We start from the raw sequence: 21845 nt of genomic DNA, 5'->3' as shown, positions 1-21845 counted from the left end.
ATCAGCGCCATAGCCTGCGGCCACCACCTGCACACACCCATGTTCTTCTTCCTGCTCAACCTGGCCCTCACTGACCTGGGCATGATCCGCACCACTGTCCCCAAAGCCATGCACAATTCCCTCTGGGACACCAGGAACATCTCCTACTCAGGATGTGCTGCTCAGCTCTTTTTCTTTCTGTTCTTCATTTCAACAGAGTTTTATCTCCTGACCGTCATGTGCAAAGACCGCTACATGTCCATCTGCAAGCCCCTCCACTACGGGACCCTCCTGGGCAGCAGAGCTTGTGCCCACATGGCAGCAGCTGCCTGGGCCAGTGCCTTTCTCAATGCTCTGCTGCACACAGCCAATACATTTTCCCTGCCCCTGTGCCATGGCAATGCCCTGGGCCAGTTCTTCTGTGAAATCCTAGAGATCCTCAAGCTCTCCTGCTCCAAATCCCTCCTCAGGGAAGTTGGACTCATTGCTGTCAGTGCCTGTTTAGCACTTGACTGTTTTGTCTTCATTGTTTTCTCCTATGTGCAGATCTTCAGGGTCGTGCTGAGGATCCCCTCTGAGCAGGGACGGCACAAAGCCTTTTCCACCTGCCTCCCTCACCTGGCTGTGGTCTCCCTGTTCATCAGCACTTGCACATTTGCCTACCTGAAGCCCCCCTCCATGTCCTCCCCATCCCTGGATGTGGCCCTGTCAGTTCTGTACTCAGTGGTGCCTCCAGCCCTGAACCCCCTCATCTACAGCCTGAGGAACCAAGAGTTCAAGGCTGCGGTGTGGAGACTGGTGACTGCATGCTTTCAAAAACATTAAACTGCTGGGCAATATCTGCAAATAACTTGCAATCAAAGTCATCTTTGCTACTTCTTGTTGACTTCATTTAAGAGTTTCTTTACCTTTGTTTTACTTTTTTCTTATTGTCCAAAAAGAAATGTCATTGTTTGTTGCATTGGTCATTTTGTTCCTCTCCACCATCCCTGTGGCCACACATTGTGGCAATGAGGGGTGACGGAGATTGCGGGGAGAACGACCATCCTCTAATGCTTTGAGCTCCCCGTGGTGTTCGCAATCCCCGAAAGCGTTCGCTATCACGTCCAGGGGTCAACCATTTGTTGGAGATGAGGGGAGAACGACCATCCTATAATGCATCCAACTCAACTTTATTGATCAATCAATCACCTTAAATAACAAAGTTAACGAACTTGATGCATATTCTGTAATCCAATTTCATGATAGGCTAATAGAGAAATTTCTAACCACTCCTCTTGTTTTAGAATACCTACAATTGTTTATTAAAAACAGAACCAGAGTTCCCAAAACTTCTTCATCAGTTCTCAGGGTGCCAGCTTTTCCCAGAGATGGTGTTCTTCTTGTTATGGGAAGACAGCCTGAGAACTTTATTGTTTATAAAGAGAGTCTAATTGTTTATAGAAATCAGAAGTCTGAGAACTGAGTTAGGACTGCTTTACTTTTTCCCTTTACTTTTCTCTCAATTGTATGTCTCATGGCCCTTTTCTTCAAGCCATTCTTGAAAAACTCTCCAACATTTCCCCTGTTTTTTTTCTTTGAGAGAAAAGAGGTTAGCTTGCCAGGTTTTCTCTATCATCCTACTAACCATCTTTTGGATACAACTGTAGAAGCAAGGTAAGATACTTAAAAGCAATAAAAGTACACCTAATATCCCTATAGCATATATTACAAGGTTTCTTAACCATGGACCCAATCCTAAGCTCTTAAACCGTTCATCAATTCCCAATCCTTTTTCTTCCTTAAGGCTGTTAAGCCCTAGTCGTAGCTCTTTTAACTTAGCATGAATAGATACAGAATGATCAGATAAGTTCATGCAACACATCCCTTCAAACTCTTCACACCCATGGCCTTGTGCTAGCAGTAAAAAGTCTATAGCAGCTCTATTTTGTAAAACAGCGTGATTAACACTTTGTACATCTGCAGTTAACATATCTAATATCTGTGATGTCTTATTCAATTTCACCCTTAGCCCAACACCCTATTTGTTTTGCTAAAGTCATTGCTTTGCTTGCAGCACCCCATGGTAGGAGAGCTGAAACCATCACTTGTTTAAATTTACTCCAGAACAACGGATCTCCTGTTTGACCACAGTCTAAGTTATGTAAGCTGTGCCTTTCCCTGCTAGTTTTATGACTTAGTTGCATCAGCACAGATATGTTAGGGTGGAATAATGATAACTTGCCTAAATAGCAAGGTCCACCCTGTGGTTGGGCTGGTATTCCATTCCAGGCTCTATCTCCACAGATTAGAAATATTCCTGTGGGTAATTTCTTAGGTGTCATGATACTAGAGCCTTTACACTGGTTATAAAGCTGTTTGGACACTATTTCCAGGCTTAGAGATGAATCCAGAGTAGCCCATGTCTGTTTATGCTGACTCGTCCTTTGAAAATTAGAGTAATCAAAGCTGTAACTCCTCCAAGGCTGAGACAAAGCAATTACTGATTAATCTGTCTAGCAAGGGTTATCCATACATTATCTCTAGGTTGACTAAAATGTGCTACCTTTAATTCTTCAGCTACTACTATACTAAGCAATATAACAAAAGTGAACTTTATTTTTCTGTTTTTATATTGACCTTCATTTTTAACCTTATTGTTCCTGACACCTGAAAACCACACCTTTGTAACCTTCTAATGCAGTTATCTAATGCTTGATTGGGATCTCCTCTTATAGGACCTACAACAGAATGTTGTGTTAAAGGCACCAGTTTTCTACACCCTATCGAGGCTATATATGATGCACTTTGAGCTTTAACCCCTTTCAAAATACACTGTACCTCTCACCGATAATAAGCTAAGATTTACTGCTCATGAGATTCATAAAGGTCTAAAGCTGAGGCAGTGTTTAGCTCTGTCTCATTCCGTAGTGCCCACTCCCAATTATATTCCCAGGTCGTCCGGCAACGGCGTGTTATGGCCTTATCAGGCATTGCACGACAGGTGGTAATTGGACTAAGAAAAGAAAGCTGTTAGCTATTCTCATTCATGCGAACCTGGAGAGGAGGTGAAAAAGTCTGAAAATGATCCTTTCTGTCCTTGAGAATTTCACATCCACCCTTTTTCATGGGTCTCTCAGAAAGGTTCAAAGTCAGTTTTCAGTCTGTAATCCTTTTGTCATTTGGCTCAAATGGCATCAGCTGGGCGATTCTCAGTCCTTTGTTCATTTGGAGTGGTGAACAAGTAGTATGCATTTAAAGCACTTAAAATATTTAACTTAAAATTTACAGAACTGACAGAAAGATGTCATACAGCAGACTAGCAAGTAGGACAGAGACATCAGCACAGAGTAGAGGGCACATATCTTGGTTTTCACATTGGCCAATAAGAAAGCACTCTTTTGCCCTTCTGACAATTTTGTCAGTCTTCATTACAATGGCTGAACAACTATGCTCACCACAACAGACACTTGCTTCACTGCTTGCAGACTACCTTGCAAATACAAGACAGAAACTGACAGAGTTGGAAATGTGCAACTCCAAAAAAAAACCCAATCAAGCTTTTAAATGAAGGATAGAACAGGACTTTCAATTTAAATCCTGCTGAAAAATGAAGGCTCATACTCTACTGACTCTGCTTAAACTTTATGCCCCAAGAATTACTTTGTTTGTTTTCTCTTTCATCAATAATTCTGAACTGAAAGCAGGACTAGAGTTAGACCATATTAATAAGGTGCAACTTATCTTGAATTGTTAAGTCTAAGGATTTCTTTACAAAGTAAAGAATGCACAGATGTAATTCTAGGGCATACAATAATCTTGTGGAAAAAAAAGTAGTATTTCAGAAAGTATGTAATAATAAGACTTCCATTAGGACTTCCCAAAAGGCAGACAAGTCATCAGGTTTGGAAAATGCCTACGTATATTCATTAGAGTAAGGGCAAACATTTGTCATTCTCGTATTTTTAAAACTGATAAACAGAGGTCACTAGATAATTAACTTGCACACTTCTGTAAAAGTATGATCTGAGAAACTAAAGCTATTTCCCAGTAAGGAGTAGGACTTTCTGTAGTATCTTTTTTGCAAATAAATAGGACCCCAGCAAACAAAAGATGCTTAGGGTTTTTTCCATTTTTATCTTTTTACTGGTGTGTTCTGTGACACAGACAATAAATACCATTGTAAGACCTATTTTTATCTAATAGAAACACTTGGAGCAAAACTTTAACAAATCTTCCTAACAAATGAGTATGGCTTCCAGCTTTCAGCTCCCAGTAGGAAATAATATTTGATTCATATTCAGAGAATTAATAGCCTTTACAATTGGAGACAGGATGTCACTTGAAGACTCATAACTTTTAAAAAAGTGTTCTGGAAGATACAGACTTAGAAAGCAGCAATAAATTAATGCTCCAAGAATTTTAGAATCTATGAAAGTAATTTACAGGATTAACTGCTTTGAGGAAATTATACCTAAAATAAACATACTAAATGGAATTATTAAAATAAAGTTAATTTCAGTTACTCATTCATCCTCTGGGAAGTCTAACAAGACTAATTATAGCAAACTTATTTGCAAAACATGTAAAATCACTTAAATCTAATAAAACTTATCTATAACAAAATTTAGCTGACTTTAAATTCTACATACCTCAACCCAATATAATCTAAACAGAATCCAGCTTTACCCAAACTTAATAACACTCAAACTTAACAGAATCTAACTTAACTTACTTAACCACCTAAACTTAACAGGAGATAAACTTAACAGGACTAAACTTTAACAGTATTCAACATCCAATGGCACTCAACAGACAATTCAACTCAAACTACTTAATAACAGATAAAACTTACTATAGAAATAATATATAGCATTTACTATAACTTACTTACAGGCCTGATTCTAAAATATTAAGCTAAAACAACCTTTCTCATGTTTTTGCTATAGCATTTTTACACTTAAATACACCCAAACATAAGCTTACTCAAGGTCTACCTGTGAAAAAATTCTTTTGAATTCAGTGCTTGCTTTTACATCTATCACATCTAAACAAAGCTTAAAGAATACAAAAAACACAGTCATTACATCTTACTTCTACAATCACTTTAACACATCTTAACATCTTTAACTTTTTCAAAACACAGCTTTAGAGTCTGATATTCCACCGACTGAGCTATCCAGGCTTCTGATGTTTAAAGTCTCTGCTAATACAGATTCCAAGACAGCAGAACCAATGCTGAGCCAAATCGACTGAAATTTGACTCCCGCATTCACTACGCTGATCTGTCCTTCACAGTCTGTGCCGGGAAGAATAAAAGTCTCTTTAACTTCGCTTGTTTACCATCACTGGTCTCTCAATTTCAGCAGAGATCTTTCCGTTTTGTTGGCAAAAGTTCACCTTTATTACGGCTGTTAGGTCTTAAACTGTAGCTTTTGCCGACTGTGGGGGGAGGGAGAAACGCTCCCGTTTGAAAAAGCGCTCTGGTCCCGCGGCGCGTATGTCGGAGCGGGCGAAAACTCCCCCCTCGCGCTGGGCTCTTTGTTTACTCACTGTTTGCCGGCTGACTGCTGCAGGCACCGCTGCACGCGTGGCTCCCCCCGCGGTGGCGCGGCTCCTTCGCTCCCCCCGCGGCGCTCGGCTCCCGCGGCGCCGGCTTCTTCGGTCGCTCCCCCCGCGGCGCGCTTCGGTCGCTCCCGGCGCGGCTCCCGCGGCGGCGGCTCCTTCCGCGCGGCGGCTCCGCTCTCCCCGCCGCTGCCTCCGCAGCAATTCAGGCAGTCGCTCGCCGTGACTGCTCGCCGTGGCGGTGCGCCCGTGCTGAGTTCGGAGTAGCACAGCACCGCAAGCGCCATGAGCTGCGGCCGCTGTTTTGCACTCAGAGAGATAGTAACACAGCGCACCGTACATCACTCGCCATGGCTTGCTTAGCTTCATGACAGTTTTATCACTCTCTAAAGCAGCCTCTGACAATAAATCACCGAATTCACGGCATCCCGTTAAGTCGTAAGCCTTACGGAAAATCCCTTTATCATAGCCGTAAGTCTAAAGTCCTTTTAATTCCTTTTGCCAATATATTCCCTTAATTTGCCTTTTTTTGCAAGAAAGTAATAAAAAGTTCTATGCAGCTTGCCTTTCCATACCTATGTAAATGAGCGCGCTCTGCAGCACCTCCGGCGTCAGGCCACATGTACCAGCCAAGACTCTTCTATAAGGTCGCTTGGGGCACGGAACGTCTCGGCGGGCTTCGTCCGCTTTGTTTATGCGAAACCCGCTTGGTTTATTCGTGCTTACTGCCGTTCCGCAGCTGCTCCTCGGAACCTGGAAAAGTCCTCACCTCCCCGTGGTTGCCCGCATTCTCCACCATTTGTCGGAGATTGCAGGGAGAACGACCATCCTCTAATGCATCCTTCGCAATCCCCGAAAGCGTTCGCTATCACGTCCAGGGGTCAACCATTTGTTGGAGATGAAGGGAGAACGACCATCCTATAATGCATCCAACTCAACTTTATTGATCAATCAATCACCTTAAATAACAAAGTTAACGAACTTCATGCATATTCTGTAATCCAATTTCATGATAGGCTAACAGAGAAATTTCTAACCACTCCTCTTGTTTTAGAATACCTACAATTGTTTATTAAAAACAGAACCAGAGTTCCCAAAACTTCTTCATCAGTTCTCAGGGTGCCAGCTTTTCCCAGAGACGGTGTTCTTCTTGTTATGGGAAGACAGCCTGAGAACTTTATTGTTTATAAAGAGAGTCTAATTGTTTATAGAAATCAGAAGGCTGAGAACTGCATTAGGACTGCTTTACTTTTTCCCTTTACTTTTCTCTCAATTATATGTCTCATGGCCCTTTTCTTCAAGCCATTCTTGAAAAACTCTCCAACAGAGGGGCTGTGCTGTTGGTGCCTTTAAATGAAATGATGATCTCTCCCAACAAGGTTTTCTGCAGAGATGCCCTTTTGTTGCCTTCTCTGGAGCTGCAGCAGCAATGTCTGTGTGCAGAGCTGGGGGCAGATCAGTGCTGGCCCAGCAGCTGTGCCCAGCAGCAGCAGCAGCACTTGGTGTTGCCAGTGCTGCTGCCATGGCCCTGCCCCACTGTCCTGGTGGCCCTGGTGTTGCTGCAGGGCCTGAGTGCTCTCGGGGCCAGGTACAGCCCTGGGGGTGGCAGTGTCGGGGCTGCAGCAGGGACAGGCCATGGGGGCTCCAGGCTCCTTGCCCAGGCTCTCTCAAGAACACGGCCAGGCCAATGCTCAGCACAGAAAAGCCCCGTGAGCAGCCCCAGGCTGGCCGTGGGCAGGCTGGGGGCAAACAGCATGGCTGGGGCTCTGCAAGGGCCCTGGGGCAGACGGGAAGGAGCAGCAGAGCAGGGGCTGATTCATCCCCAGTGCGCTGCACAGCCCAGGGCAGTGTCCCAGAGCGTCCTCATGGAGCTGCCAACAACATCCCCCCTCTGCAGCCCTGGCCTCTCCCCCAGCTCACACAGGTGCCCCATCCTTGCAGGCACAGACCTGGCAGCACTGGCTCAGCAGCCCCTGTTTGCATTGCACAGAGCAGGCAGGAGCACCCCCATGCTGTTGCTGTGGGGACATGAACCTGAGGGAGCACAAATGCCATCAGCCCCTGGGGCCAGCAAGGGCTGGGGGACAGCAGGGAAACCACTTGGCTTTGTCCTGGCCTCTGCAGTCAGCCAGAAAGTTTGTTCCCATCAGCTGGGAGTTTCCTGTCCCACTGCAGACGCTGTAGCTCAGAGCCAGGGCTGCCTGGCAGCCACCCCCAAACTGCCTTGAGCATTTCCTTGGCTTCACCTTTGATTTCTTTACTCTTCACTGGTACAAATTTCTTCCTGTTGCCCACCCCTGTTCCCTGCCCTGCAAACAGCCCATCCCTGTTTGCCCTTCCCTCTCTGGCCCCACTCCCCATTGCAGTTCCTGACTTAGCCCCATGGGAACGTCCCTTGGGCAGCAGGATCATCCTACAAGTGCTGCAGGAATTGTCTGCAGGCTCCTGCAGCGCCTGGTGCTGCTCCCTTGCCAGAGGCACCCCAGGCCAGGGGGGCACATCTGGGCTGCTGTGTCTGGCTCTGGGGCTCCCTGTTCTGGGCAGTGAGGAGGAGCTGCAGAGGCTCTGCAGGACTGACAGGATGGGCTTTGGGGCTGGCAGGAGAAGCTGAGGGACCTGGGCTGCTGGAGCTCCTGAAGAGGAGGCCCAGGGCTCATCCTGCAACTGCTCCAAGGGTGGCTTCAGAGAGTCACAGAATCAGCAAGGGTGGAACAGGCCATGGAGATCATCAAGTCCAACCTGTGCCCTGACACTCCCTTGTCTCCCCTGAGCCTCCTCTTCTCCAGGATAAACAGCCCCAGCTCTCTCAGCTGCTCCTCACAGGACTTGTGCTCCAGACCCCTCACCAGCCTTGTTGCCCTTCTCTGGGCATGCTCCAGCCCCTCCATGTCCTTCCTGGGGGGCCCCAGAACTGGACACAGCACTCAAGGTGCTGCCCAAGCATTGCTGAGCACAGGGGAAGAATCCCTGCCCTGCTCCTGCTGGCCACACCATTCCTGAGCCAGGCCAGGAGCCATTGGCCTTCTTGGCCACGTGGGCACACTGCTGGCTCATGTCCAGCCTGCTGTCCATCAGTCCCTGCAGGTCCCTTTCTGCCTGGCTGCTATCCAGCCCCTCTGTCCCCAGCCTGTAGCACTGCAGGGGTTGTTGTGGCCAAAGTGCAGGACCCGGCACTTGGACTTGTTAAACCTCACCTTGCTGGATTTGTTCTCAGGATCCACTCTGTCCAGGGCCCTGTGCAGAGCCCTCCTACCCTCCAGCAGATCCACACTCACACTCAGCTTGGTGTCATCTGCAAATTTGCTGATGCTGGACTCAATCCCCTTATGCTGATCATCAGTGCAGATATTGAAATCCACGCTGGTTGGCTCTGAACCCTCAGCCATCCTGTGGGTGCCCTGTGATGGCACTCAAGGTGATCTGTTCCATAACCTTGCTGGGCACCCAGGTCAGGCTGACAGGCCTGGAGTTCCCCAGCTCCTCCTTCCAGCCCTTCTTGGGGATGGGCTCACACTGGCACCTCCAGTCCCCTGGGAGCTCCCTGCTGAGCCAGCACTGATGGTGAATGATGGAGCGCAGCCTGGGGAGCTCATCCACAGCTCCCTCATTGCCCTAGGATGGATCCTGTCTGATCCCATTCACCTGTGAGCATCTGAGTGGCTCAGCAGGTCACCCACTGCTTCCTCCTGGATTCCAGGGGCTGTTCTGCTCCCTGTGCCCATCTACCAGCTCAGGACAACACTTGTCCTGAGGATATCCTCTCCTAATATTGAAAATTGAAACAAACTAGGGGTAAAGTAGCTCAGCCTTTTCCTTATCTTTAGTTACTATATTCTCCACTGCATCCAATAAAGAGTAGAGGTTCTCCTACTCCTCCTTTTTACTATTTTTTTTTTTTATAAAAACATTTTTATTCTTTTTGCAGAACCCTCCAGGGTAAGTTTTAATAGAGTTTTCAACTCTCAGCTTTTCTTTCTGTATGACCCCTTAAAGACTTCCTGAGTTTCTGGTCCTTTTTCCACCCCTGAGTCTCCAGAAAAGCTCCATGGGCAGCCAGGCCAGTCATTTTCCTCACTAGCTCATCTTCTGCCACACTGGGACAGGGTGCTTCTTCCCCCTTATGATTACTTTCTTGAAATGTGTCTGTCCTTCCAGGACCCCTTTGTTTTTAAGGGCTGTTTCCCTTAAAGCAATCAGTACCTGATTAGGTATTCCCCAAAACTGGAGCCTAAACAGGCCAAAGTCTGCCCTTCCTATTTCCAGTGAAGAAGCTTTGTTGCTGCCCCTCCCTCTTTCACAGAACATTGAACACTTCATTATTTCATGGTCACTGTGCCCCAGGCAGCCTCTGAGCCCCACATCTGCCCCCAGCCCTTCTCTGTTTGTGAACAGCAGCAGACAGAGCTTTCCTTGGCAGTGGGAGTGTTACCAAAAATTTAGTAAAACAGAAAATTCCTTAACCCCAATGTGTCATTAAGAAGCAGCATTCTTCATTCAGCTGGATGCATGGGGGAGAGCTCCTCCCAAAGCTGTGCATGCTGAGTACAGGAAAGTTTCTGTTTATATTCTGTGTTTTGCATACATATTCATTGATTGTCCTGGACTAAAAATACATATGATAATCATTTCCCCAAAATCATTAATATATTTCCCCTCCCCTTTACCCATGCATTCTCCTGTCCTGGGGGTCTCCCTGGTGGTCCCTGGTGCTCGTGGACCCCAATGTTCCCGTGGGCCTGGCTGAGCTGGCAGGACACTGAGGCTGCTGAACTTCCAGTTCCCCTTCTCACACAATGGGCACTGTGTGGTTTCCACAGGCCTGGGGTTGTGGAGAACAAGCTCCAGGTGTGAGCTCACCTGGTGAAGACAATTGATCATCTGGTACCATGTGGTCACAGAGTGGGCTATGACATCACAGAGTGGGTTAGGTGAGGTCATTGAGCATCCATGGCATCATAGTCTGCCTTTGTGACATCAGAGATTCAGCTGTGACATCACAGGGCAGAGGTCAGACATCACAGTGCAGACTATGGCATCACAGACTCTGGTTTGACATCAGAGACCAGCTGTGTGACATTGGAGAATGGGCTGTGACATCCCAGAGGGACTGTGACATCCCAGAGGGGCTGTGTGACATCCCAGAGGGGCTGTGTCAGGTCACTGGGTTGGCCACTCTGCCCCAGCTCCCCCTCACAGTTTCTCCCAACAACTCCAATGCTGTCCATGCCCAGCAGGGTCCCTGTCACCCAGGATCCCCCCGGCCCACCTGGAGCCACAGCCTCCACCAAAGGATGTTCCACAGGATCCACCCCAGAGCCTGACATGGGGACAAGGGGCCAGGGCTGTGTGACCAGGACATCAAGGACGGGGATTATCCAGGTCACTGTGGCCTGGGTTGGGTTGCCCAGGGCAGGAAAGATGTCTGGCAGCTGGAGCAGGGTCTGGGAAGGGCCTCCAAGGTGGGGCTGGAGCCCCTGGGCTGTGAGCAGAGGCTGAGGGAGCTGGGCTGGTCCAGCCTGGAGCAGGGAAGGCTGAGGGGCTCCTCATGCCAGCCTGGCAGTGCCAGCCAGGAGGGGATGGAGAACACAGAGCCAGGCTCTTCACAGGGGGCTGGGGGGAGACAAAAGCCAATGGGTGGAAGGGGAAAGAGGGGAGATCAGCCATGGCATGAGCAGATGAAATGAGTCAGGCTGGTTTCAGCATTTCCTCAACACCAAGAGCAGCCTGACCTCCCTTCTCCATCCACCACTGATAGATTTGCAAATCAGGAATTGTTTGAGCTGTTCTGTCCTCAGTCCAGGACAAGAATCCTGATACAAGAACTTAATTGTGTTTATATCTATCACAGAACCACGTTAGTCAAAAATTAATTTTAGTATGCAAATCACTTGTGAACAGTGGACTCACCAAACACGCTGGGACATTGCACATAGCTCAGGGAAGAGTTTGTAATTGTGTGACTGTTATTTTAATGGTGTAATTTTTATTAAGTTATATCCTGCTCAACTGTGGTCTGTTGGCTAGGTCCAGTGTGGGCTGGAGGGAGCTCAGATTTGCACAAGGCTGCTCTGAGTGCCAGCCTTGGATGGGGAAAATGGTGGGGTGGGGGTAGGGACAGAGTCTGATTGATTGTCAGCCATGAAAGGTCTTGATTTTCATACCCAGTCAAACTGCAGGAGGAGGTACTTGGATTCAGTGTCAAATGGAAATTGCATATATCAATTTATGAACAGGGGAAAAAAAATTAAACAGGACCTAAAAAATGTTTTCTCACTGTCTTTTTAAATAGAACACATTCAGTTGAATGCAATTCTGAAATCTCTCTTATTAACCACACAAGATTTGGAAACTGAAATCAAATTATCCCCAGAGATTTGGCTTGTTAAGGTGTTCTGAATGTTAATGAGTCCAGGGACACTGAATTCCTGCACTGAAGAGCTGAAGGCTGAACAAGCCTCTGGAGCCGTACTTGGATTCAGTGTCAATTGGAGATTGCACATATCAATGAATTAACAGGGAAAAAACCTAAACAGGACTTAAAAATCATGTTTTGTCACTGTCTTTTTAAATATATTGCATTCACTTTGGATATACTACTGAGATCTGTCTAATTAACCACAAATTATTTGAAAATTGAAATCAAATTATTCCCAGAGGCTTGGCTTGTTTAGCTGTTCTGAATGTTAATGAGCCATGGGACACTGAATTCTTTAAGAGCTGAAGGCTGAACAAGCCTCTGGAGCAGGAAAATTCAGCAGCAGCCTCCAAGGTGCTGAGGATGTCAGCAGCCCCCACTGAGGCCATCCCTGCCCAGACACCGTGGGGGAATGGGCAGACAAGGAGAGCGTCCCTGGGGCTGGGGCAGCACAACTCAGAGGCACCAGCGGCACCAGCCGGGCAATGGAGTGTGGAATGGGGCTGGGAAAGCCCTGCCTGGGCTGGGCCAAACAGGACACACAAGCCCTGACTGCCATCCAGTAGAAAACTCTGTCAAGGAGACATTTAAAAGGAATTACAATTGTTTCTGTATTCTGAATTGGACTTCCTGGAGAAATACCAACAAGACATCCTCAGGAGCTCAAAACAACAAAACAGTCTTTACTGGTAACTTTAGAAAATCAGAGAATTTTTGGCAAAAGATTTAATTTGACATTCAATCAACACAGAACACTTCTTAAAGCACTGACTTGGCCCATTCAACTTCACAAACTCTAAGCTATTTGAATTTTACATTACTCAGATTTGCAAAAGGTCCAAAATAGAAGAAAAGGACAGAAAGAGAGAGAGGCAAAAAAGGACACAGAGGAGCATACACAGAGGTACCAACTCCTGGATTCCAGAAGTGTTTAGATGGAAATTCCAAGAGGAGGTAGGGTCAAGATGTGTGCTTGCCTTGTGGTCCGCCCTAAATACCCCTTGGTCGTCCTGGGCCCTTTCCCCAGGTGGGACTGTGGGTCATTTGGTCCCTCAGGAGCTGGGCTGGGGCTGCAGAGGTGGCTGTGGAGCATTGCCTGTGCTGTGCCAGGGACTGGCAGCCACTGCTGGGCTGGCATAGAGGCTCTGGGGGCATTGGGGTTCCATGGCAGGGCAGGGCTGGGGTTCCAGGGCCGGGCAGGGCTGGACCTGCCCCTTCCTCCCCTATTGGAATAAGATCCCAATATTATCAGGTAGATTGTGCCTGGGCTCGTCTGACCCCTGCTCCTGGGCCAAAGGCGGCAACTGTGGTGTTTCACCTCAGAGACACTTTTGGCTGGCTGGATGGTGCAGCTGAGCGCCCAAACAAGTCCAGGCTTGTGGAAACTCAGTTTGCCTCAGGTGGGAAGGCTTCAGGCTAAGGTGAGGAGGAAAAGGAGACAGATTCTGCCGGAGGGTTAATGTCAAGAGTTTATTCCATGGTCACAGACGTCTGAATCTTAGGTAACAGCTCCAACAGAATCCTGACCACATGGCCTGAGTGACTTTTTAAGCTCCGGGGGGAGGGGGAGGGAAGGGACAGGTGAGCCACCAACCAGGTGGGAGGGGCAGGGTCTCAGGGAATTATGACACCCAGACCGACCAATGACCTCTGGACACAGGGGCATCTTTTGAACCTGACCAACCACACGATGGCCTTGCTGGAATGTTAAGACTGATTGACAGCCCAGCAGGGGGCTCAGGGGAAGGGGAAGGGGAAGAGAGATATTGCCACACCTGGGAAGGGGCTGGGAAGTTTAAAACAGGAAATTGCAACACACTGCAACACTCCCCACACATGAAATGTCTTGAGCCAAGAAACTCCTCCACTCTGTCACAATAAGGAATACTGGAGGTGAAATCCCAATTCTGGCCATGGGCACATAGATAAGAAGGACAGTTCTTTTCCTTAGGAATGAAAGCCCCAGTTCTCAGTAAATTTCTGGTTTGATTGTTTGGATTCTGTTTGGTTTTGTTGTTGCTTTGTTTCCTTGGTGTGCCTGAAGTGTCCAGTCAGGAGCAGAGTGACTCTTGCCAAGGAACCTTGTGCTGCTGTCCCTTAATATTCAGTCTGGTTTTTGCTGCTCCCTTGCTGGGGATTTTTTCAGCGCTCTCAAGGCCTCGTTGGTAGCAGGGTGAAGGAGCCCTGGCCCAGGCTCTGGCCCTGGGGGACACGGGGACCCTGCCGGAGGGTCCCTTTCCCCCTGTGCCACCCCCAGGGCTCCGGCCCCCATCCCCGTGTCAGGCTCTGGGGTCGATCTCGTGGAACATCCTCTAGGGGAGGCTGCGGGGCCAGGGGCGGGGGGACCCGGGGGGACAGGGGACCCCGCTGTGCACGAGCAGGGTTAGACTGCTCTGGGGGGAGCTGTGAGGGGGGCCGGGCAGAGTGACCTCCCCAGGGACCTCACACTGCCCCTGTGATGTCACACTGTCCCTGTGATGTCACACAGATACCTGTGATGTCACACAGCCCCCGTGATGTCACACAGCCCCTGTGATGTCACACTGCCCCCGTGATGTCACACAGCCCCTGTGATGTCACACTGCCCCTGTGATGTCACACAGATCCCTGTGATGTCACAGAGCCCCTGTGATGTCACACTGCCCCTGTAAAGTCACACTGCCCCTGTGATGTCCCAGAGCCAACTCTGAGACGCCATGCTATGATGTGATACAGCTGCTCTGTGATGTCACAGAAGTCTCTGTGATGTCAGAAAGTCACTCTATGATTTCACAATCTCTACTGTGATGTCACAGCCTGCTCTATGATGTAACACAGCCACCCAGTGCTGTCACAGCCCACTCCCTGATGTCACAGAGCCACCTTCTATGATGGCAGGATCTGCTCTATGGCCTCACACCCTACTCTATGATGTCCCAGTCAGCTCTGTGATGTAACAACCCCACTCAGTGATGTCACAAAACCCTCTCTGTGATGTCATACTGACACTCTGTAAGGTCACAGCACATACTTTGACCTCACTGCCACCTCTATGATGTCATGCAGCCATGCCATGATCTCACAGCCTGTTCTGTGATGTCACACAGTCCCCTCTATGACGCTGTAGCTGCTTAGTGACCTCACACAACAAACTCTGTGATGTCGCAGCCCAATTTGTGACCTCACACAGCCCACTCTGTGCTGTCCCACAGCCCCTTGCTGACATCCCAGCTGCTCTGTGCCTCTGTGACTCAGCCCCAGAAGTGCTGCTGTGACACAGTCCCCTCTGGGCCATCCCACAGCCCCTGCCAGTGCTGAGCCCCTGTGAGCTCTGTCTGTGCCCTGCTGGTGTCCCTGAGGGGCCCTGGCAGTGCCCCAGCCCTGCTGGGCTGTGCACAGGAGCTGCTCCTGGCCAGAGCTGTCTCTCTGCAGCGCTGCCCTTGCCAGGAGCTGCCTCTGGGCCAGGAGCCTGGCCCAGCTCAGCAGCACAGACACAGCACAGGGACTTTAATGAGCCTCTGGGGCTTTGCTGCTCTTTGTATCAGACTCAGTCCCTCAGAGTGTGCTCAAAAAACCTTCTCAGGGACTCAAAAAGAGCATGAAACACTGAAGTCTCTCATACTTTAAATAGATCCTTCTGAGGGACAGGACTGAGAAAATGTCCCCAGGTTCCAGGTAGAGCAGAACATTGGTGGGAGTGATGACAGCTGGGGACAAGCAAGGGAAAGGTGTCTCTGCTGCTGAGCAAACCTGTGCCTCTGTCCCTGCAGGCTGTCGGCATCCCCCGGCTGCCCCACCTGGCTGGGCCCTTCCTTTGCTGACAGCTCTGCCTCCTGCCTGCCTCTGCCTGCCCACACAGAGCCTTGGGCTGCTCCAGGCTCCTGCTGGGGACGTGCTGCACCACAGCCCTGCCCTGACAGGGAAGTTCCTTTCTCCTGGTGTTCAGTCTGGACCTCCCAAGCTGCACTTGGTGCTATTAGGTCTTCTTCAGGCTTATTCCTACTATGAACAAAAGCTCCAGCCTCTCTGAAACCCCTCCATCCCTCCCAGGCTATTCCCTTTCAGTCCTCAGTCTCTACACCACTGACCACAGAGGCTGCAGACTCTCCCTGCTGGTTTTGTGATGAGGCCTCCAAACCCCATTCTGGGAGATTTTTGAGTCCTCTCCAAGGTCTGTGAAAAGGGAAAAATAGCATTCGAAGTTATTTTCTCCTAAATCCTACAGTGACAGAAAACGGGTCAGTATCTTTAAACTGAATGGAGACAAATTAACATTTGTTAGAAGGAGGAAATATTCTACAATTAAGAAAGTGGCAGGAAACTGCAGCTGTTTTTCCAGAGAAGTGGATTCCCCATCCCAGGAATTGTCCAAGAGCGGGAGCTTTGTGCAGCCTGATCCAGTGAAACCCTCTCATCCCCAGTGACAGAATTCTTGCATTCTGGGTTCTCTGATGTGCTGGGTGCCCTCACAACGCTTCTGGCCAGACTGTCTGCTGAGGGCAGCCAGGCTGCTACAGGGGCAGTGACCTCACAGCCATCACCATGGCAGCCCTGTCCCCTGGGCCTGGCTCTGCCCTTTCCTCTGCCCCTGCCTTGGCTCTGCTGCCATGAAGAGTTTTGTCATTAATATCTTGTCCCCAAGGTGCTGGGGCCAATGGCTTCCCAGTCAGGCTCCTTGAGCAGAAGTGGCTTTTCAGAGCCCAGCCAGGAATGAGCCCTGAGGCAGCAGCTCTGCAGTGGTGGCCACCAGGCCGGGCTGCCAAGGGAGGCTTCTGGCCATGGCCTGCAAGCAGCTGCTGCTGCCAAGGTGCCTTTGGTGCCCCAGGCTCTCCCTGGCACAGCTCCCAGCACGGCACTCTGCCCTTGTGCCCAAGCCCTTCCCTCTGCTGGGGCTGGCCTGGGGCTTTTCCTGCAGTGGGACCTGCCCTGCTCATGGCACAGGAAAGGCAGTTCCTGCTGGAGAAGGAGGCTCTTCCTGCAATGGGCTCCAGCAGCTCCAGCAAGGTCCTGTTTGCAAAGCCCCCAGTGGGAAATGAAGGAGGGGAGTCACACTGTTTTGGGGGTGAATAATGCTGAAACCAGCCTGACTCCTCCATCCCAAAGTTCAACATCCTCAGAGAGAGCTGAAGCTTTGGCAGAGCTGGAAAAATCCCCAGAGAAAGGAACAACCAAGTGACACCACTGAGAGCTTCTGCAGAGCTGCTGAGCTGGCCCAGCCTGGGCGTATTGGACTGACAGGGCAGCACCTCAGACGAGAAAAGCCCCATTCCAAATTTTAATGGCAGCATCTCCTGACATTTCCCTTCTTGAGGGGTGTGGGGATTCCTCCCAGCGGTGGGGACACCCCTCAAGGTCACTGCTCCAGGCTGAGCCAAAATGAATTGCCCATGGTCATTGGTCAGGGGGAGTGACATCAGTCTCTCCTTAATTACAGGTTTTGCCTAATACAGTTGCTTTGAAATAATTTCCTAGTGCTCTGTATAATATATTTTACGTCTCTTACATCCTGCCATAATTATTTCTGATTAAGGCAATTTTGTCTAATCATTACCATCATAGAGAATACATATTTATATAAATATATCTGCCCATGACAGGAACCCCTGTGAGTGTCTGGGACATCCTGGCTCTTTGGCAGCCTGGGGACTCCTGGGATGTCACCGTGGCGCCCCTGTGAGTGCCTGTGACAGATCGGTGCCTTTGCAGCACAAGGTCCCCTGGGATGTCACCATGGAATGGCTGTGACTGCCTCTGACCACAGGGCTCTTTACCATCCCCAGAAAACCCTGGGAGGTCTCCATGGGGCCCCTGTCTGTGCCTGTGACATTCCAGATCTAGAACAGCCTGGAGACTTCTGGAAAGTCCCCAAGGAACCACTCTGAGGGCCTGTGACAAATCTGATCCTTAGCAGGCAACCATCACCAGCCCCCTGTTGCTATGGTCAGTTTCCATGGCAACCATCCCCAGCCCCCTGTTGCTATAGTCAGTTTCCATGGCAACCATCACCAGCCCCTTTTGCTATGGTCAGTTTCCATGGCAACAATCACCAGCCCCCTGTTGCTATGGTCAGTTTCCATGGCAACCATCACCAGCCCCCTGTTGCTATGGTCAGCTTCCATGGCAACCATCACCAGCCCCCCTGTTGCTATGGTCAATCCCTTGGCAGCTCCATGGAGACCCCATGCCGGGGTGGTTGCCATGGACACCAGCTCAGGCCTGCAGCCAGAGCCCGTTACCATGGCAACCATTCCCAGCCCCATCCCCAGGCTCACGGGATCCCAGAACCACAGAATTGGCTGAGCTGGGAGGGACCCATCAGGATCCTCCAGTCCAACTGCTGGCCCTGCACAGGACACCCCAACAATGCCAGCCTGGGCCTGGCAGCGCTGTCCAAACGCTGCTGCAGCTCAGAGAGCCCTGGAGCTGGGACCCTTCCCTGGGGAGCCTGGGCAGGGCCCCAGCAGCCTCTGGACAAAAACCTTTTCCTGACATCCAACCTGAGCCTGCCCCGACTCAGCTGCAGCCGTTCCCTCCACTCCTGTCCCTGGGCACCAGAGGGAAGAGGTTCCCACAGCCCCAGCCAGGGACCCGCTCCCAAGGCTGTTGCCATGGCCACCAGGGCTGGGACCAGCTGGGATGCTCGGTTTCCAGGGGCCAGGGTTCAGAAATGGGATTCCCCAATTTCCTGCGCCCGCTAAAACCGTGCTGCCCTCGCTGCCCTCCCGCCTCCCCTGGAAAGCACAAAAGGCAAAGATCCCGGGCTGGGATAAGAACAATTTATTAGGAACAGGAACAAGATAAGGGACAAACAGAACCGAAACAATATTGATAACAGAAGGGATAAATGAAACAGTTTACTGGGAAAACTAAAACACAACTCACTGGGTCTTCCTGGCCACAATTTCCCCTGTTTGGAAAGGACACCCTTCTTCTCAGCGAGAGAGACAGAGAGAGAGAGTGTCCCTTTTCTGCACCTGGAAATTCTCTGAGGTGGGAGAGAATGTAATGACACAGCCATGGCAAGACCCTCATGTTTTTCAATGCCACATCATGACACTGGTAGGGGCAGGAAAAGGGACTGGTGTCTTCCCAGCATGGATCATGGGGAACATGGATCACCAGGGTTCTTCCCAATGTGGGTTCTCCCATGGGGGATGAAGCTGGAGTGGTGGATGAAGCTGTTCCTGCATTTGTGGCATTTGCAGGGCTTCCCTTACTGGTGGCTCCGTTGGTGTCTGGTCAAGTGAGAGCTGGTGGTGAAGCTTTTCCCACACTGGGGACACTCGTAGGGCCTCTCCCCTGTGTGGATGCGCCGGTGGATGATGAGGGTGAAGTTGTGCTTGAAGCCCTTCCCGCACTCAGGGCAGTGGAAGGGCCTCTCATCTGTGTGAATCCGCTGATGCTGGAGGAGACTGGAGCTGGTCTGAAACCTCTTCCCACATGTGGCGCACTGGTAGGGCCTCTCCCCAGTGTGGATGCGCTGGTGCCTGATGAGGTTGGAGTTGTGCTTGAAGCCCTTCCCGCCCTCAGGGCAGAGGAAGGGCCTCTCCTCAGTGTGAATCTGCTGGTGCTGGAGGAGATTGGAGCTGGTCTGAAACCTCTTCTGACACTGGGGACACTCATAGTACCTCTCCCCAGTGTGGAGGCGTTGGTGGGTCACAAGGTTGGATCTGTAGCTGAAGCCCTTCCCACACTCCCCACACTCATAGGGCCATTCCCCGGTGTGGATCCTCTGGTGGCTGATCAGGTGGGAGCTCCGCCTGAAGCTCTTCCCACACTGCAAGCACTTGTGGGGCTTCTCCCCATCATGAAGCTGCCCATGGACCACCAGCTCTGAACTCTGGCTGAAGCTCTGTCCACCTTCCTGGCTCAGGGTGGCTCTTGCTTCTTCAGAGCACCCTGGGCTGGGTTTGGAGCCCCTCCTCATGGGGGATGTGTGAGGTTTTTCTTCCCTGTTGGATTCCTGTGCGTTAGAATCACTCAAAACGGCCTCTTTCACGAGGTTCTGCCATGCAGATTTTTCCTCCCTGGTCTCCATCCTTAGTTCCTTCCCTGGGGAAGGATGGACAAGGAGAAGATGGGATTTGCCTCCATGCCAGAGGGAAGGGGAAGGAGATTCCCCCAGTGCATCTCCGGCAGGACGGGGTTGGCAGCAGGGTTGTCCTGCAGCCAGGGGCTGTGCTGGGCTGGGAGACGGAGCAGGAGAGAGGGGGAAAGGGGCACTGATTTCCTCCTCACCTATCTGGGTGTCCTGGGGCTCCTTCCTCTTCCTCACAGCCTCCTTCTCCATCCAATCAAGGTTTGGGAATGGGAAATCCTGTTCTGGGAAGAAAACAAAGGGTGCACACATTGTCTTTTGTACTGGTTTGAAGGCAAACCTGGGGAGGGTCTAAACCAGAATTACAATTTAAAAGAAAACTAAGATCAAGGCAATGATACAGAAACACTGCCTTAAATTGACAGAGTCAGGATATAACCTGACACCCTGGTGGTCAGGGTGGTGGCAGCAGTCCCAGTAAATGGTGGTTGCAGTCCTGTTGGAGTGATCAACGTGATTCTGTGGAAGCAGTGGTCCTGTAGAAGGGTCTGGTCTTCCTATGGAGGTCCAGTGGTGGTTATGGAGCTCTTGTCCTCTGGGAATCCAGTAGGCAAGCTGCTCCTGGTGTAGCAAAGTGTCAGCATATATCCAGGTAGGAATGCTTGGATCCTCCCCCTGGGCGGAGCATCCCACAATGGGATGATGGAATTTTATCAGTCCTGCAGTGACACTCAATGGCCCATTAGCCCAAGATATCTCCCCTGGAGGGCGTTATCAGGGCTGAGTCATGGAAGAGATAAAGAACACTGCCCCACCTGTTTATAGCAGTTGCTGAAGGTGGGGATTGAAAACATGCATTTGGTTACATCTTGCATTGCAACCTGAAACAGTGGGGTAATCCCTGCTCAGGGGGTGAACACCACCCCCCTTACCCAAACTGGCTCAGCTGTAAAACCTCCACCTCGGGAAGGGCACACACACACAGGGGACAATGTCACACTTGGCACTGCCCCAGGGGAGGGCTCTTTTTCCTGTCATTCCCTTCCCGTCCCCCCTTTTCTATCCCATTTACTGTTCAATAAAATTCATTTTGGGTTTGGTCTCATTATCACCTTAATTGGGCCAGAGGAATCTCTCTAACACTTTTCTTAACCAGACTCACCAGACTGTGAAATTCTGTTGGCACAGTGAGTTTAGGCACTGTTCTCTGACCCCAAGTGCCTTTGACAACAGCATGGTTCCCTCCTCTGAGGAGGTTGTGGTTCTCTCTGGAGGAACTCTTTGAAACTGGGCTGCAGCTTCCTCTGAGCGAGTTATGGCAGAACCGATGATGTAAATCGCCTTTGTGGACCCGGAGTGTAACGAAAATATTTTGTTGTCCTTCTATTACAGCGACCTGATGAAGGTCTTCATGGTAAGAGAAGTGGAGGAGAATCTTGGTTCATGATCAGAAGGCTGGATTTATTGATATATGATATATAATACATTATAACTATACTAAAAGGAATAAAGAGAAAAGTTGCAGAGGCTTGCTAAGCTAAGAATAGAAAGAAAAGAATGAATAACAAAGTTCTGTGTCCAGCAGAAAGCAAGGACCAACTCTCCCGTGAGTGGTCAGCAAATCCAAACACTCACAGAAGACCAATCACAGATGCTCCTGTTACATTCCACATCAGCAGATAATTATTGTTTGCATTTTTCTTCTGGGGCCCCAACTTCTCAGAAAGGACAAATCCTAAAAGAGAGGATTTTATGAAAAAATGTCTGTGACATCCTTCCTTGAAATGTTTTTTAAAATCACAGGAGGAAAGGGAGCAAATGATACCAACGAGACTGACAAGGTTCATTCACCTCATGGTGAGGAACACAAGGCTGCTAAAAGTCCTACAA

General features: G+C 49.8%; 1 protein-coding gene across 1 annotated transcript; it reads left to right on the top strand.

Moving 5' to 3' along the window:
• Positions 1 to 252: 252 nt before the first annotated feature.
• Positions 253 to 5790, top strand: LOC128946178 (olfactory receptor 14J1-like; the record flags this gene model as incomplete). The annotated part of the gene is made up of 2 exons (XM_054290077.1): positions 253 to 714; positions 5725 to 5790. Coding segments are annotated over 2 exons (528 nt in total), but the record flags the coding sequence as incomplete, so codon positions are not given.
• Between the last annotated feature and the right edge of the window lie 16055 nt (positions 5791 to 21845).

Source organism: Melozone crissalis, unplaced genomic scaffold, assembly GCF_028551555.1.
Source record: "Melozone crissalis strain CALT ecotype California unplaced genomic scaffold, PUWL_Pcris_2 ptg000077l_1, whole genome shotgun sequence".
NCBI classification, from domain to species: Eukaryota; Metazoa; Chordata; class Aves; order Passeriformes; family Passerellidae; genus Melozone; species Melozone crissalis.
Note: the sequence above shows the minus strand (reverse complement) of the source record. Positions and strands in the feature narration are given on the sequence as shown.